This window comes from Scyliorhinus canicula, chromosome 13 (assembly GCF_902713615.1).
Source record: "Scyliorhinus canicula chromosome 13, sScyCan1.1, whole genome shotgun sequence".
Taxonomy (NCBI): Eukaryota; Metazoa; Chordata; class Chondrichthyes; order Carcharhiniformes; family Scyliorhinidae; genus Scyliorhinus; species Scyliorhinus canicula.
In genome coordinates this window covers 147100919-147118872 of record NC_052158.1, presented here as the reverse complement: position 1 = coordinate 147118872, position 17954 = coordinate 147100919, and the positions used below count along the sequence as shown (strand labels likewise).

Genomic DNA, 17954 nt, shown 5'->3' with positions numbered 1-17954 from the left:
AGCTTTGAACTTTGTCCAAATGTATGAAACGCACATTACAATATAAATAATAATAATTGCTTATTGTCACAAGTAGGCTTCAATGAAGTTACTGTAAGAAGTCTTACAACACCAGGTTAAATTCCAACAGGGTTATTTGGAATCACTAGCTTTCGGAGCGCAGCTCCTTCATCAGCTACGCTTCAAAGCTAGTGATTCCAAATAAACCCTGTTGGACGTTAAGCTGGTGTTGTAAGACTTCTTACTGTGCTCATCCCAGTCCAACGCCGGCATCTCCACATCAATATTATTACATGCTGGGGATAACATCTTCAACAGAACTGGCTACATTGAGCAGGAAAACATGCGCCTTTTTGTCTTATCTCAAACAAAAAGTCATGTTTCATCTGTCTTTTGAGAAGATTAAAAGGCGATTTGGAGAGAGATTTATATCTATTCTCGACTCCTCTCCTGTAATCTCGGTGCGGTGCAGCACAGTCTGTCACCCGGTGTGTGCAATGTGCATTCTGCAACTGTGAAGTGTTACGTGATCTACAAAGTCATAGTCATAGAGTTTTACAGCATAGTCTGAGGCCCTTTGGTCCATCATGTCTGTACCACCCATCAAGCACCTATCTCCCCCAATCCCATTCTCCAGAACTTGGTCTGTAGCCTTGTACGCTCTGACATTTCAAGTGCTCATCTAGATGCTTCTTAAATGCTGTGAGGGTTCCCACCTCTAACACCCTATCAGGCATTGAGTTCCAAATTCCAACCACCCTCTGGGTGAAAAGGACTTTCCTCACATCTCCTCTAAATCTCCTGCCCCTTACCTTAAATCTCTGCCCCCTGGTTATTGACCCCTCCGCGAAGGGGAAAAGTTCCTTCTTATCCTAATATACAAAGTCTGATGAAGGTAAAGGAAAATCACTTGAATGGAACAATCTGCAATCTTATTTGCTCAACTATCCAATTATACTTAATGCCTCAATGAAACAAGCTTCAGTAGCAACAAGGAGGCAGAGCCATGCTATCAAAGTGTAGAATATAATAGTAGAGAGAAGGCCATTCAGATTATTGTCTGGACTTGCTCTCGGAAAATAAAAAACCTCATTTAGGGTGACAACATCATAGCTGATGAGGCATGACCAAATACCAATCAGTCAAAGAGCAAGTAAATGCCTGGTCTGTTTTATTAGCACAAATGTCAAAGGGAGGAAGTGGAACATCTGACTGGACAGGATCATGAAACAAGTTCAACCAAATAACTCTCGAGTAACACTGAAAAAAATAAACATGCTGTCGAAGCTTTCACCTTGCACTCATCAGGACAGATAGAAGAATACCAAATTTTAAAGAGCAGAAACAATTCATATTGCATGAGAAAAAAGGGTGTTGATGGGTTGGCAAGTTGACTCTGATTGAAGGGCGGCATGCGGCGCAGTGGTTAGCACTGGGACCGCGGCACTGAGGACACGGGTTCGAATCCCGGCACTGGGTCACTGTCCGTGTGGAGTTTGTGCATTCTCCCCATGTCTGCATGGGTTTCACCCCCACAACCCAAAGATGTGCAGGTTAGGTGTATTGGCCATGCTAAATTGCCCCTTAATTGGGAAAAAAAAATAATTGGGTAGTCTAAATTTTTTTTTAAAAAGTTGACTGATTGGTCGAGGTGCTGCTGTTAAGAATGCACCGGAGAATTATTGTCCCCCCTGTTTTCGCTTAATTGAAAGAAAGTGAATGCCTGGACACGTTCAGTCAATTCTACTTTTTTCAGCAATACTCAAATTCAAGCAAATTCCAACAAACAAGGTACAGCTGAACAGAAGGCTGACTGTGAACGTTGTAATGTCAAGAATATTGCTGGCTACCACTGAACTGGTTCCAGCACTATATAATTGGCAAGGCTTTACAGCGGAAACCTTTCATTTTATGGTTGCAGGTCAGGTGAAGGAAACTATTGTCTTTCAGGCTCAAGATTGTTCAGCAAACTTCAATCAGCTGGTTATAGCACCGTTACTTTGAAAAAGAAGAGAGTGTGGATTAGCAATCCTTATCCAATTGATGAGCCAACCACTAGAAAGAGAGGGACTAGGGCACTGAACCAACCTAGAATGGTGAAGGAAAGCGGGAGGGAGGAGTGAAAGGAGATCCAGAGAGCCAAAGACAATGTTGATGCTCGGCAGGGTTGAGGGTTGAAGCTTGTGAGAGTTGGAGGGTGTTGGGAGCGGGCTGGAGGAAGAAATTGGAAGAAAAATAGTCTGGACGAAGATGGAGAAAGCTTGTTAATGAGCGAAAAAAAATACTGTGCTGGAATTTATTTAAAACTCTAGTTAAATTTTATCATATTCACTATTTACTGGAGAGATTAATAATTTGGGGTTCAGACTGTGAGATCTAAGCTGCCAATTGCAAGAAGGCCAAGGGCACAATCTACCAGGGGCTTGTTCTCAGGCAGGAACTCCACAAGTGTTATCTCTCAGGATCTGTAAAGACAATGTAAGATCTTCTACCACTTGTTCTGGTGCCAGCGTGTATGGAGATAACGGAAGGGAGGTGAGAATCACATAGAGCTGTTTGTCTATTGTAGCCTCCACACCTCGAAAGGAGCCATTAAATAGCAGGGGTACTCAACAGGGAGGGTGATTGATAGGCACAAGCCAAATAACGGACCACCGATACTTATAATTATAAGACAACATATACATGCCTTTGACTGATTGGATATTATAATTAAGTAAACGTTACTTGTAATTGGTTAATTGTTCTCATATACTGTGCATGCTGTAAACCTAATCGATAGCAATGATTGGACATAGATAACTAGTAACAAATGTTTTGTATGTGCTACTTTCTTGTAACTGAATCTGAAGCATAACTTTCTGCACAATCCTTCAATCAGAGCTCTCTGGCATACCAACTTGGAGTGCCATTAGCCGGTGCTATATCTCACAATAAAGGCCTCGTTTGTAACTCTTTATCTGGTTTCTCGTGAGCAGGAGAGTGAAGCACGCTACAGCCGAATAGCTATTATTCCCCCCCCCCCCCCCCAGCGCTGCCCTCCGGGTAAAGGGACACAATTCTTCCACCTTTCCCGCAACAGCAAAATGGTACTGTTTTCAATCAGGAACATTCTCTTCTTAATACCCAAATCAGCTTTTTCTCCACTGCTCATTGCCTCAGTGAGGGTGAGGAGAAAGGATTGTAGCAACATGGCAGCTCAATCACCAACACCAAGCTCTCCCTGCGTCCTTCAGTCACAACTCTGGCAATAACAATCCATGATGTGGAGATGCCAGCGTTGGACTGGGGGAGCACAGTAAGAAATCTTACAACACCAGGTTAAAGTCCAACAGATTTGGTTCAAATTACTAGCTTTCGGAGCGCACCTTCCTCACCTGGTGTTGTAAGACTTCTTACAATAACAATACAGACCACCTCAGATGGGGAGGGATGGGGTACAAACCAGAAGCATACAGATAATTCAATTGTTGTTTCAGGCAAAATTAATGTCTCACTGACTGTGATTCCAGCCTTATTGTTTCTCACTATTCAACCAACCAGGTCCCTTTTCCCCACCCAAGTGGAAGGAACTAATCTACGCAACACTATACATAAGCTTATGAAAGCTTTTATCCCCCGGTTTTATCCCCAGCCAGACCATCGAATGCGAGCCGATCTGTGCTGTAAATAATTAACTCAGCGTTTCCAGGACAGTAAAATAATAAGTGAATGCTGAAGGCAATCACAAGATGAAACAGAGCCAAGGAATCTTGCTGCAAAGGGTGGAAACTGTACAAGGCCCTCAGCACAATTACTGATGATGTTAGTCTTAGAACCACAGAATGATACAACTCAGGAGGCCACTCAGCCTATTTTGAAAGCTATCCAATTAATCCCATTGCACTATTCTTTCCCCAAAGCCTTGCAAATTTTAATCCTCGTCAAGTATTTTTCTGGTTCCCTTTCGAACCTACTCCATTGCCCTTTGATGTGTTGGGTACTCTGGATCCATGGGGACTGCGTTTACCTCAGCAGTAACACAGACAGGCTACCAACACTTGTAATAGTACAATACTATTTTATTAAGCTAGAAACTGTTCAACATACTTTCACTGTGGGTCGACACTATGTTAGATTAAACTAAAGACCTATACCTATCCTAACCAGTCTATGCACTCAGCACGGTAAAGATCTGTGCTGCAAGCTGTAAGCTCTGTCCTTCAAAGAGGCTGCATCCCGAATGAGCGGGAAAACTGATGACCTCTGTCTTTATAGTGAGTGTGCTCTAACTGGTGATTGGCTGCGGTGTTGTGTTGATTGGTCTTGCTGTGTGTCAATCAGTGTGTGTGTCTGCACCATGATATACTGGTGTATATTATGACAACCTTGTTCAACAATTAAAAAATAAAGGGGGGGGCATTTCCCAGCCGCTCTCGCCAGTGGTATTTTCCTGTCCCGCCAATGGTGAACCCCTGCCGTGGGTTTTCCGATGGCAGATGGGATGGATTCAATGGGCTACCCCACTGACCGCCAATGGCAGGCTGAGTCTCGCTGCTGAGAAACCCCCCCCCCCCTCCCCCCACTCCCCCACACCCAAGATCTTCACCTTGCGCAGGTTTTTTTGCCGTTAACCTTAAGTCATCGTCACCTCCTCTGTCATTAGAAACAGTCTCTCCTCATTTATTCCATCTGACTCTTCTAGATCTTGAATGCATCTCCCCTTAAACTTCGCTGTTCTAAGGGGAAGAGCCCACTTTCTCTCCACATAAACTTCTCTTCAAAAAACTTAAGAATCATGGAATCCCTACAGTCCAGAAGGCGGCCATTTGGCCATTGAGTCTGCACCGACCCTCCGAAAGAGCACCCTATCTAGGCCCACCGGTAACCCCACCTAACCTTTTGGACACTAAGCGGCAATTTAGCATGGCCAATTCACCTAATCACACTAAATCTGTGCTGAGCTAGCCCTGCTCAATAACTACACTCCCAAGGCTTTACATTGAAGTATTACATTACTCGGAGATCTATTTTTAAATTGAGTTTCAGTCAGAAGAGTACCAAACATTTAGAGACTGCATTAACATCATAAATCTTAAAAAAAAATATTTTTTTATAAAAATGAAGATTTTAACAGCGAAGTTTAAGGGGAGATGCATAGATCTAGAAGAGTATAGAACAGGGGAAGATAGAAATAGTAATGTTCATATCATAAAATCTTTGATGCCATTGTTTTCTGTCAACTATACATGTAGAAACCAAAATGTTCATTATAAACACTTAATCTTAAAACAAATGAAAATGTCATGCAAGTTCACAATTTCCATTCTATTTGATAATTGCATTTTGGTGGTGTCTGGAATTTACTGCCCAGGGTCATGGTGGAGGCAGAGACCCTAAACTTTTAAAAAGTACCTAGATCTGCACCTTCAAAATGCTGTCAGCTACAGGGCTATGGACTGGGTCTGGGTGCAGGAAGGTGGGATTGGGCACCTGGGCTTCCTTGGGCTGGCATGGAGAAGATGGGCCAAATGGCCTCCTTCTGTGCTGTAACCTTTCTATGGTGCTATGGTGTTCTTCAGCAGTGTCTGATGCTTCTTGACCACCAGTTTTAGCGAAGGGTCGGTCCAGAAAGAGGGTGATAGAGAATGAAGAACAAGGCTTAGCATGTGCTACATAGCGGAGGCTGGGGTTTTGCAGCCCCCACCCCAAACCCCTCGCCAAACTCCGGTAAGTTTCCCATGGCCAATGCAGCGAGCTATTGGCCGCTGGCATGATCTTGCTCTCCTGCCAAAATCTACAGGTTTTTACTTGGCTCACCTGCCCTGCTTTCGGGGAACCCGTCATGGTGGATTTGACTCTGGCAAAATGTGAAGGACCTACCGATGAGATGGACCAGAAAATCTCACCCATTGTCTGTGATTTAAGGGAACCCATGAGGGCTGCGATTCCATAATTAATAGAGGAAGAGCAGCTAGGCATGAGAAATATCACACAGACTGGACCTGGCTGTTCTTTTCCTGCTTTTATTTCCTCATGCTACCCCCTCCAGGGTAAACTTTGTATGCCACAGGTTTGTAAACTGGGATCCGTGAAATCCCAGGTTTACTTTCTGTTCATCTGGACGCAGACATGCCAGGGCATGTTCAGATTTCTGGCTCTGATGAAATAACAACACATTTTCTACTTCTGTAGAACTTACTTTGTGCAACAACATTTTCCATTGGGTATCTGACACCGTCCCAATCACAGAAGGTCTATGACAACTCGCAGGGCTTCTCCAACAGTGTCCAATGCTTCAAAGCGGGTACTGAGAAATGAGTTAATTATTTTCAGCAGGGGCCTCATGAGTAACGATTGACAACCTCTGTTTTCAACCACATTGTCAACTGACGACAAACCTGGTTTGGTACCTCTGCAGGGAGCTCAGAGTACCTGTGGAGGATGTAAAGCTCCACCCAGCAGAGGTTAAGCAATGGAAACAAGAGTTCTGCCCCGATCAAACCGGAAATGTAGCTGTTGGACTCAGGACATTAACTGCAGCCTAAATGCAGCTGAGGATAGACGTGACGAGAGATTTTCAGATAGAATGGGAAGGAAGACAGTGAAAACTGCACTTAAAAAGAAATTGGGCAGGATTTTCCCTGCTCCCTGTCGCATGTTCCACAACGGCGGACCAATTGTCGCGGGGTTTCCGTTATTTGCATCATTTGTTGCCGGGGGAACTCGTGACAGGTGGGGGAGGGGGGAGGGATTGCTGTCGGTGGGACCGAAATATCCTGCCACCGGGGATCACCGGAAAATCTCGCCCACGATCTCCTTCTGAAACATCCCAGGCTATAATCCAATTGGGAAAAACAACAACGCTCCAATGAAAGAGTTTCCTCAACTATTTTTTTCCAATAACTCTTCACACAATGGGCTTTGATAGTTGTTGGGAGTAAACATGCCACTAAAACATTCTGTCGAACATATCCAACGTTGTTAAAAGGGAATTTAAACTTCACACCAAGATTATCATAGAATTTACAGTGCAGAAGGAGGCCATTCGGCCCATCGAGTCTGCACCGGCTCTTGGAAAGAGCACCCTACCCAAGGTCAACACCTCCACCCTATCCCCATAACCCAGTAACCCCACCCAACACTAAGGGCAATTTTGGACACTAAGGGGCAATTTAGCATGGCCAATCCACCTAACCTGCACATCTTTGGACTGTGGGAGGAAACCGGAGCACCCGGAGGAAACCCACGCACACACGGGGAGGATGTGCAGACTCCGCACAGACAGTGACCCAAGCCGGAATCGAACCTGGGACCCTGGAGCTGTGAAGCAATTGTGCCATCCACAATGCTACCGATGCTATACTAATTTGGAGATGTCCCGTGGGAAAGTGGACCGGGTCATTTGCTTTGGATTTTTCTTGTGGGTCAGCCCTACCCGTGAATGGCAACCCTGCTCCACCCTCTTAAATTCCCTCAAAACCACCCATCTCACCACATTCAACTCCAGCTTGAAGGTTCTTCTTAAAATCCACCACTTGGTCAGCACATTCTAAGACTCAGCCTTCATTGCAACCTGGCCATGCCTCGGTAAAGCATCTTGGGAGATTCTTTGTTAATATGCCATTGTATGAATACATGTTGTTGTGGTTGTAATGAGTTAGGGTCGCAGTAGGCTGCCTCGTAAATAGAATAAAATCTTGCCAAATGTGTGGCTCATTAGAGCAAAAAAACATGTGGAGCACTGAGATGCGAATTAATACAATCACCTCATCTGGCCAGGCACATGATCAGACAGGACAAGGAGCTGGACACTCAGGCCCTGGAGCCATTCAGTTACATCACAGATAATCTATACCTCAATTGCAATCACCTGGCTTAACTCCATCTCTTTTAATATTCTGACTGAACAATCCTAGTCTTGAAAATTTGAACTGACGCTCGGTATCCACAGATGTTTGCGGCAGAAAACTCCATATTCCTTTGTGTGAAAACATATGCCGTGATTTTGATCCTGCTTTTGCCGTGAGCCCGAACGACGACGTGGGCGCAAAATATCAGGCGAGTCAGGCAACGAGAATCTCGCCGGCGAGATCTTTTTTTCCAATTCTCCCAGCCCCGCCCACCCCACCGCTGACGCACTGAGGTTCCCTCCCATAAAGGTCAGAGACCTCATTTAAATAAATTATCATCTAATTAAAGGCCGTATGTTCCCCCACTTTGGGATGTCCCCCCTCGCCGACGTGACATCACATGGGCGAGTTTTACAACAGGTTGTGAGCAAACTGGAACTGTGCAGAGGGAAGGCTCAGATTAATATAGCCCCAGGTGCGCGAGGGGTGGGGGGGGGGGGGGGGCGGGGGGGTGAAGGAATGAACAGGCAGTGCCTGGGGGCAGTGCCAAGTGGGCCCCTCTGGGGAACTCGGCTTGGGGGGAGGGGGGTTCCCCTTATCCATGGGGGCGGTTCCCCTTGTGCGTGTTGTGGGGGCTTTTTCTATCAGAGATCGGGGCGCCCTTTCAAAAATGTGCACCAGTCTTGGGGTTCCCGCCTCTGTAGTGACGGTGTGGGCTATGTCTGAAGATTTATTCTGCACAGTAGGCCTCACAATGTGGTGAGAGAATCCAGCTGTGCTCACCGGTTTTCTCGCCTCGGCCAGAACACGAAAATTTTGCCCGCGGTGTCTGATGTCACTGCTGAATGACGTTTCTTTAATTTTAAGATCATTCTTGTCCCCCCCCCTCCACCAGAGGAAATAATTTCTCTGTATTTACACCTGATTTTTTTAACATAGCTACTTTGATCTGATAACCCCTTAAATTTCTAAACTCAAAGGAATGCACCTGTCTTATAATTTTTGCATCTCAGCCCCTATATCATTCTTAAATCATTATGCAAATGCTATAATCGAGATCAACCATGTGCTTTGGGAAAAGTTAATTCTTCTTATTGTGCCATGCCCCTGGCAAAGTGGACTGAGCAGTATTCTGACAGAATGCTCATTGGTTTCTTGTCTGTTACATCATTAGGTTCCAAGACATGCCCATGTGACTTTGCCACGGGGATGAACAGCTAAGAAGCAAAGGATAAATAGAAAGCTAATTGCAGTGATGTTGGGTTTTAGCCTGTGTTTCGGATTGGCACTGAGAATTCATGTGAGAGGGAAACAAGCAAGCTTCTCTCCAAATGGAAGAGTTTTCGCTTTGACGTTTTCGAATATATCTTTGTGGTGAAGCAGTAAAACGGCCAGAGTCCACTCTCTCACCTCTGCCATCTGTAGCAGGATGGTTTGTAACGTCTTCACTTTAGAGAGCCGGAATGTGTCCCGTTATTGGATGATGTGATGGGACTAAAGAACGAGAGGGAAGAACAGCTACTTGAAGTGTCCACAACACTCGGCACACTTGCCACGGTGTAAGTTATTCCTTTGCAATTGATTCTTAGGATAGTGGCAAATTAATTCAGCATAGGCGGTTGTCCAGGATAAGATGGTGTAAGTGGTGGATGCTGCACAGAGTGACTGGTGTGAGTGGTGGCTATGACTCTGTGCAGAATGCAGTCCCTGAGTGTAGTGGACACAATCCCCACCATATCACCAAAGAATGTAGTGGCAATTGGTACATCAAATGGGATAACACAGCAAGTACATTTCCACCCTAGCCTTTATTTCACCCGAGGCAAAAATATTTAAGCATCCACTTACCAGTGCTTGCTGTGATTGTGCGGCCTGTATCCCAAGTGCCTGCTGACTTTGTTGTTGCTGTTGTTGTTCCTGCTGCTGCTGTATCTGCAACCAGAGAGGGCAGAATGTTGGATGCGACGGTGATGCAGAATTTTACACCACGGCCCATCTTGCTCTCCAGAAGAGTATCTTCCTAGTCCCACTTCCTTTACTCCAACAATCACAGAAACTCTCAAAGTTTCTTACTTTATTTCACAAACCTTTTCACAACTGTGTATGTATGGATTTGACACCAGATTAAACAGGTAGAATTACACTATTCAAAAAAATGTATTTATTTGTTGACAGGATGTGGAGGTCGCCGGCTTGACCAGAATTTATTGCCCTTCGCCTACAGCCTTTCAGAAGCTGGGGGTGAGCCGCCTTCTTGAACCGCTGCAGTCCATGTGGTGTATGTACACCCACAGTGCTGTTAGGGAGGGAGTTCCAGCATTTCTACCCAGCGACAGGAAGGAACAGCAATATATTTCCAAGTCAGGATGGTGAGTGACTTGCGGGGTGGGGGGGGGGGGGGGGGGGGACTTGCAGCTGATGGTGTTCCCAGGTGTCCTTCTAGGTGGTAGAGGTTATGGGTTTGGAAGGCACTGTTGAAGGAGCTTTGGTACCAATAGAGTGCACAGCATAAAAACAGGCCATTGAGCCCAACCAGACTGGAAATATAACAGTGTTTTATCATAGAATTTACAGTACAGAAGGAGGCCATTCAGCCCATCGAGTCTGCACCGGCTCTTGGAAAGAGCACCCTACCCAAGGTTAACACCTCCACCCTATCCCCATAATCCAGTAACCACACCCTACACGAAGAGCAATTTTGGACACTAAGGACAATTTATCATGGCCAATCCACCTAACCTGCACATCTTTGGACTGTGGGAGGAAACCGGAGCACCCGGAGGAAACCCACGCACACACGGGGAGGATGTGCAGACTCCGCACAGACAGTGACCCAAGCCGGAATCGAACCTGGGACCCTGGAGCTGTGAAGCGATTGTGCTATCCACAATGCTACCATGCATTTAAACCAGTGGGGAGGAACGGTAATTATAAAATAAACAAACAGCATAGAATTGAGTCACAATGTAACTGGGAAATTTAAAGAAAGTTAAAAGTGACAATAGAGTTAGCAAGAATTACATTGTCTAGAGAATGAATTGGACCAGTCATATAAATACTGTGGCTACAAGAACAGGTCAGAAGTTGGGAATCTTATAGCGAGTAACTCACCTTGTGACTCCCCAAAGCCTGTCCACCATCTACAAGGCACAAGTCAGGAGTCTGATGGAATACTCCCCACTTGCCTGGAAGAGTTCAGCTCCAACAACACTCAAGAAGCTCAACATCATCCAGGACGAAGCAGCACACTTGATATACATGCCATCCACCACCTTCAATATGCATTCCCTCACCCACCAACACACAGTGGCAGCAGAGTGTACCATCCATAAGTTGCAATGCAGCAAGTCATCAAGGCTCCTTCAACAGCACCTTCCAAAGCTGCAACCGCTACCATCGAGGAGGACAAGGGCAACAGATGCATTGGAACATCACCATGTTCAAATTCCCCTCCCCTTCCACTCGCCATTCTGATTTGGAATTATAATGCCGCTGGGTAAAAATCCTGGAGCCCCATCCCTAACATCTTTGCGGGCGTACTGACACAACGTGGCCTACAGCGGTTCAAGAAGATGGCTCACCATCTTAAGGGTGGCGTTAAATGATGGCCCAGCCAGCGACACCCTCATCCCATGAAAGAAATAAAAAAAGGAGACAATGCTAAAAACTTTGACAAAATGATAAGTGGTACGTAACACAAGAGTAAATGAAAGTGAATAACAATTAAGTTCTCAAAATACTGATGTTATTCTGGATATAAGTCCTGTGGGCAACTCAGGAACTAGTAATTCTCACTTTAGCTGCAACGTGGCCTTGTACACTATCCAAATAGTGGGCTGGTACTTACACAGTTCATGCAAACTGAATTGTGTCTTCCCCCTCCCATCGCAACCACTTAGCTGAGAGTAGGAATAAGTGAGAAGGTCATAACCTACTGCATGCTGCTGTATTCCCTCTGAAATATGACTCTAATTAAATAGGAGAACCTCTGCTCTTCCTCTCCTCAGTAAAATAAAGTAAAGTTAACTAAACGTGATGGAGAAAGAGACTGGATGCTCAGGTTTCACCATTGCAGAAAGGTGTCATTTCACTTGGTCCACCTGGGTCCTCTGACTGGCTCATGACCCTTTGTAGCTTCACAATCCTAACAGCTACTATACCTAATACTATCCTGCCCTTATCGCCAATCTTACAAACCTCTGACATCTCTGCATTCTTCCAATTCTGAAGGTTCACTAGGATGCTGCCAGGTCTGGAGGGGTTTAGCGATGAGGAGAGGTTGGATAAAGTCGGATTGTTTCTGTTGGAAAGACGGGGGCTGAGGGGAGACCTGATTGAGCTCTACACAATTACAAGAGGTATCGACATGGTGAATAGTCAGAAGCTCCCCCCCCCCCCCCCCCCCCCCCCCAGAGTGGGACTCAATTACAAGGGGGCACAGGTTCAAGGGGGAATGTTTAGGGGGGGATGTGTGGGGAATGTTTTTCACACAGAGGGTGGTGGGTGCCTGGAACGCGTTGCCAGTGGAGGTGGTGGAGGCAGGCAAGGTAGCAACATTTGAAATGAAAATAAAAATTGCTTATTGTCACGAGTAGGCTTCAATTAAGTTACTGTGAAAAGCCCCTAGTCGCCACATTCCGGCGCCTGTTCGGGGAGGCTGGTACAGGAATTGAACCGTGCTGCTGGCCTGCTTTAAAAGCCAGCAATTAAGCCCAGTGTGCTAAACCATGCACCTTGATAAACACATGAACAGGCGGGGAGTGAAGGGTACAGATCGTTTGGGCAATAAGTATTAGGTCAAAATAAGGAATCAGTATCAGCACAGGCTTGGTGGGCCGAAGGGCCTGTTCCTGTGCTGTCATGTTCTTTGGCCTCTTGTACATCCATGATTTCCTGTGCTCCATCACTGGAGGCTGTCCCTAAACTCTGGAACCCCCTCACTTAATCTCCCCTACTCACTGTCTTTAACTTTCCTCTTTAAAGCTTCCTTTTTGTCCAGGTTTTGGTCATCCGCCCGAATATAACTCATGTAGCTCAGTGTAAAATTTTGTTAGATATGGGATAGATGCTATCAGACAGTGCAAATCTAACGAGGATTGAATTTTGGCCCAAGCAGCAACGCTCGCATCCTGTGAAAGAATTAAAAATAAATTCAATCCTCGTCAGGTTTGCAACGATGGGCAGTACTGCTCTGCAAAGAACTGATTCTGGCGGTAAAGCAAAACCTACTGGCAGCCATACAATGGTGAACCTGGCTGAGTCGGGGACAGGTTCTCCACAGAATAGACAATGTGGTTATTCCCTTTAAAGCTGATTTTACCGGAGGAAAAGGTCAACTTCCTCCACATCATAGAGTTTACAGTGCAGGAGGCCATTCTGCCCATTGAGTCGGCACCGGGCCTTGAAAAGGGCATCCTACCCAAACCCACACCTCCACCCAATCCCCGTAATCTCACTAACCTTTTTGGAAACTAAGGGCAATTTAGCATGGCCAATCCACCCAACCTGCACATCTTTGGACTGTGGGAGGAAACCAGAGCACCCGGAGGAAACCCACGCAGACACGGGGAGAACGTGCAGACTCCGCACAGACAGTGTGAAGCAACAGAGTTGTGAAGCAACTGTGCTAACCACTGTGCTACCGTGCCGCCAATTTCACATGAGCAGGTAAAACAGTGCAGAATATTTTTCTTTCCAGTGCTTGGAACGTGACTGAGGGAAGAAGGTTTTTGGATTGAAAGGACTCCTTCTCCAAATAGTGTTTCCTAAAAAGTAACACAGCATGAATGAGCAACTCTAAGTGGAGTTGGCGGAAGACAACAGTTATCGCGGCTTGTTCGTCACTGCTTGGGATGTACACCTTTCAGGACTTGAGAAAATCCTGCAGCTACAATTTTAACTTCAGCTGCCTTGCACAATATGGCAGATGGTAGGTAAGCTTTTGAAATCAATGGAGAGTTTAATCATGTTTGAAAGTGAGCGAGTTTGATTAAATTGGGAGCATGTGGTGCTATATTGAACTGTACAAAATCATTTGCCAAACATATGTTAGTAATTACCCCTTCGGATGGTATGAACCTGTGAAATAAGATCACTCAAAGTAGAATGCACATTATGACATACAGGTATTTGGAGATGCTAAAAAATAATTTAGAAGAGGAAAAATACATAAGCGAATTGTCAGCGTGGATTTCAAAAATGAAAATCTGGCTTGGCCAAACTTACCGAACATTTTCATGAGATAACAGAGAGGGGGGAGGTTGTTTTGTGGCGCAGTGGGTCGCGTCCCTGCCTCTGAGCCAGAATCTCTGGGTTCAAATCCCACCCCAGGACTTGATGACCATGGAAGGTGTGTTCCTAACCCGGCCAAAACAGATTGAGTGGCAACCTGTAAACCCTTCTAACATGCCAATGCTTCGCAGTGTGAGTGGGAGAGACACCTGATCAGCCACGCTTGATGTGGAGTGCTGCCCCCTCTCTCATAGCCTTCTAAGACAGGCTGGTCACCTATACCAGGGATAATTAGAACAAAGAACAAAGAAAAGTACAGCACAGGAACAGGCCCTTCGGCCCTCCAAGCCTGCGTCGACCATGCTGCCCGTCTAAACTAAAACCTTCTACACTTCCGGGGTCCGTATCCCTCTGTTCCCATCCTATTCATGTAATTGTCAAGATGCCCCTTAAACGTCACTATCGTCCCTGCTTCCACCACCTCCTCCGGCAGCGAGTTCCAGGCACCCACTACCCTCTGTGTAAAAAAACTTGCCTTGTACATCTCCTCTAAACCTTGCCCCTCGCAGCTTAAACCTATGCCCCCTAGTAATTGACCCCTCTAGCCTGGGAAAAAGTCTCTGACTATCCACTCTGTCTATGCCCCTCATAATTTTGTAGACCTCTATCAGGTCGCCTGTCAACCTCCGTTGTTCCAGTGAGAACAAACCGAGTTCATTCAACCGCCCCTCATAGCTAATGCCCTCCATACCAGGCAACATCCTGGTAAATCTCTTCTGCACCCTCTCTAAAGCCTCCACATCCATCTGGTAATCTGGCAACCAGAATTGAACACTATACACCAAGTGTGGCCTAACTAAGGTTCTATACAGCTGCAGCATGACTTGCCAATTTTTATGCGCAATGCCCTGGCCAATTAGTGATGTAAACAGACTAAAGTCTGCCTTAGTGCACCCCTAGGGGCGGTAGGGGGATAGGAATTGGAACAGTGAGGGTAGGTACTGATAATGCAGTAGATGTAATTTATCTGGACTTTCAAAGGCCTTCCATAAGGTACCACTCAACTAAAGAATAAGATCAGAGAATGTTGAGTGAGGAAACATACGGCAGGACTGGGTCTTGAGCTGGCTTCAAGACCGAAAGCAGAATGTGAGAGTAAAGGGTAGTTCTTCAGAGTGTCAGAAGATGGAAAATGGTGTTCCACAAGGGTCAGTGCTGAGACCACTGTTTGTTTACAATTTGAATTCATGATTTGGCCTTTGGGAATCAGTAAAAAAAACAATTCTAACTTTGCGAGTGACACCAAATTTAGGGGGTGAGGGAGGAGTCAATACTGAGGAGGAGGGCAACAAATTACAGGAGAATATTCACAAACTTGCAGAGTGGGCAAATAATAGGCTAATGAAGTTTACCACAGGTAAATGCGAGGTAGTACAATTTGGTCGGACGAATAGGGAGGTCACTTATTAAGAGGATGGGGTAGAGGAATAAAGGGATCTCGGAGTACAAATACACCAATCACTAAAAGTGGCACTTTGGTTAGGAAGGCCATTTAAAAAAAAAGAAAACTAAGCAGTAGGCTTGATTCCGAGAGGGTTAGAATTGAAAAGTAAGGTTATTCTGAACCTCCAATTTACTCCTGTTAGAACAAAGAACAACAAAGAACAAAGAAAAGTACAGCACAGGAACCGGCCCTTCGGCCCTCCAAGCCCGTGCTGACCATGCTTCCCGACTAAACTACAATCTTCTACACTTCCTGGGTTCGTATCCCTCTATTCCCATCCTATTCATGTATTTATCAAGAAAAGAACAAAGAGTACACTCGCACATTAAAAGAGTAGGATGTGTGGTTCTGGTCGCCAGATTGTAAAAAGATCATAGCAGACGCTGCAGATAAACCTTACCGGGATGATGTGAGAAATGGCTGGGTGCACATATCAAGAAAGGAGTAATAGGCTGGGTCTCTTAAAGAAATGAAGGCTGAGGGGTAACCTAACAGAGGCCTTTAAACATTTAAAAAGGTTTTAATAGAATGGTTACAGGGGTAATGCTTCCTCTTATGGGGAACAGCATAACTTGAGACCATCAATATACGATAGTCACCAAGAAATCCAATAGGGAATTCAGAAAAAAACGCCTTCGCTTAAAGTGCGACGAGAATGTTGAACGCTATCACAGGGAATGGTTGAAGTGAACAGGGAATAGCGGGAAACAAGACAAGCTTACGAGGGAGAATTTAGAACAAGGGGTCATTTTATGCAAATAAGGGTTCACTCATTTAAGACAGAGGTGAGGATAATTCTTTTCCTCTCAGAGCGACACGAATCTCTGGAACTCTCTTCCTCAAAAGGCAGTGGAAGCAGAATCTGTGAATGTTTTTAAGGAAGTGTTAGATAGATTCTCGGGTGAATGGCTATTGGGGTGTGGGAAGAATGTGGGATTGAAGTTACATTCGGTTGAGCCACGATCTTATTGAATGGTGGAGCAGGCTCGAGGGGCCTAGTGGCCTATTCCTGCTCCTAATTTATACGTTCATATGCATACTATGCTGGTAGGTTTAGATGAGAGAAGGCTGGAATGAAGTCTAAACACCAAACATTGCTAGGTTGGACAGAATGGCCTGTTTCTGTCCCGCATAAGCTGCATGAAACAAAGTAAACTTTCTTCTGATGGTGGCAAGAGAAGCGGGTGGGTGGGAACAAATAAATGTACCCTAATTTTCCCATGTGTATCATTGTCATTTAATATCTGGAGGGAAATGAGTAAGTTAAATAGAGATTACAACAAAATGTGCACAGCCTGTCTGAAGAAAAGGGCCATGATGAGACCATCAATTCACGAGACACGTGCTTTAAGATATGAACAGTGGTTTTAATCTACTTATAACAGAGCCAGCCTGTAACACGATGAACCCTGGATGAACTGGTCGGCTGGCTCTGGGCATCGATCTTTATACAGCAGTCCAGGGGGAGGAGCCGTGGGCGGAGCCAAGGGTGGAGCCCTGTACAAACTCCTATGCATTCCCAGTGCTACTCCCCCTAGTGGTCGGGCAACGCAACTGCGCTTACAATAATATGGTATCATATATATTACAGTGTGAATTACATTCACCACAGGCCAGTTGGAAAAAGATGTTGTAGCTTTTACGATGAATGAATGGCTTTTGTTGCACCGGAACAGGCTGACAATCCTAACGCAGTAAGGACTTTCAAATCGCTTGCACGACTTGTGTTGGCAAGGCAGGATTGAACCTTACGCAAGACCAATTCCCACCTGTAGGAGACGCTGCTGTCGAAGTTGTTGCTGTCGTTGTCTCATCTGCTCCTGTGAAAGTTGGACTGAACCAAGGTTTGCATGCGGGCCTGGCGTCATATGATCAAGTCCAGCTGCCATCAAAGTGCTCTGCTGCAAAGGTTGGTGGGTGAGCCTACGCCAGAAAATAATGCAGATCTGATGATTAGTGCATGTATTGCAATAAATGATCGGAGCACAGACCTACTTGCTAGGTTCTGCCACAGTAAGCAGATCAGCGCAAAGAGATGAATGCACTGGAGGTCATGTTTGTGAATTACACAACAATTGGGTGCTACATGGGGTAATTTTAGCCTAACTCTGGGTAGGAAACCAGTGAGATTCTGTGGAACGCAAATACTTCACCCTGTACATTGACTTCAACAAAGAATAACAGTGGGCAGAAAGTCATGCTGGTGCTGTACCTTATCTCATTAGTTTTCTTAGCTTCCTCTACACAGAGACCAGAGGAATGGTCACCCTAATATTAGGGGTAACTACATTACAGAGTAATCCAGCATTGTCAAGCCAATCAGCATCAATTTATAACAAAACTGAGCATAAAAATAAAGCAGAATGTTCATCTGCAATGCTGTTCTC

At 45.4% G+C, this 17954-nt stretch overlaps 1 protein-coding gene across 3 annotated transcripts in view; it reads right to left on the bottom strand.

The window, feature by feature from the left end:
• Window positions 1-17954, bottom strand: part of LOC119975763 (mediator of RNA polymerase II transcription subunit 12-like protein) — a 640706-nt gene that overhangs the window by 6235 nt on the left and 616517 nt on the right. For all 3 annotated transcript variants that reach the window (XM_038815591.1, XM_038815593.1, XM_038815592.1), the window contains 2 exons: window positions 17337-17490; window positions 9681-9764 (listed from right to left, as the gene is read on the bottom strand). In XM_038815591.1, the coding sequence (XP_038671519.1) occupies window positions 9681-9764; window positions 17337-17490 (238 nt within the window). The remainder of the gene's footprint in view (window positions 1-9680; window positions 9765-17336; window positions 17491-17954) is intronic.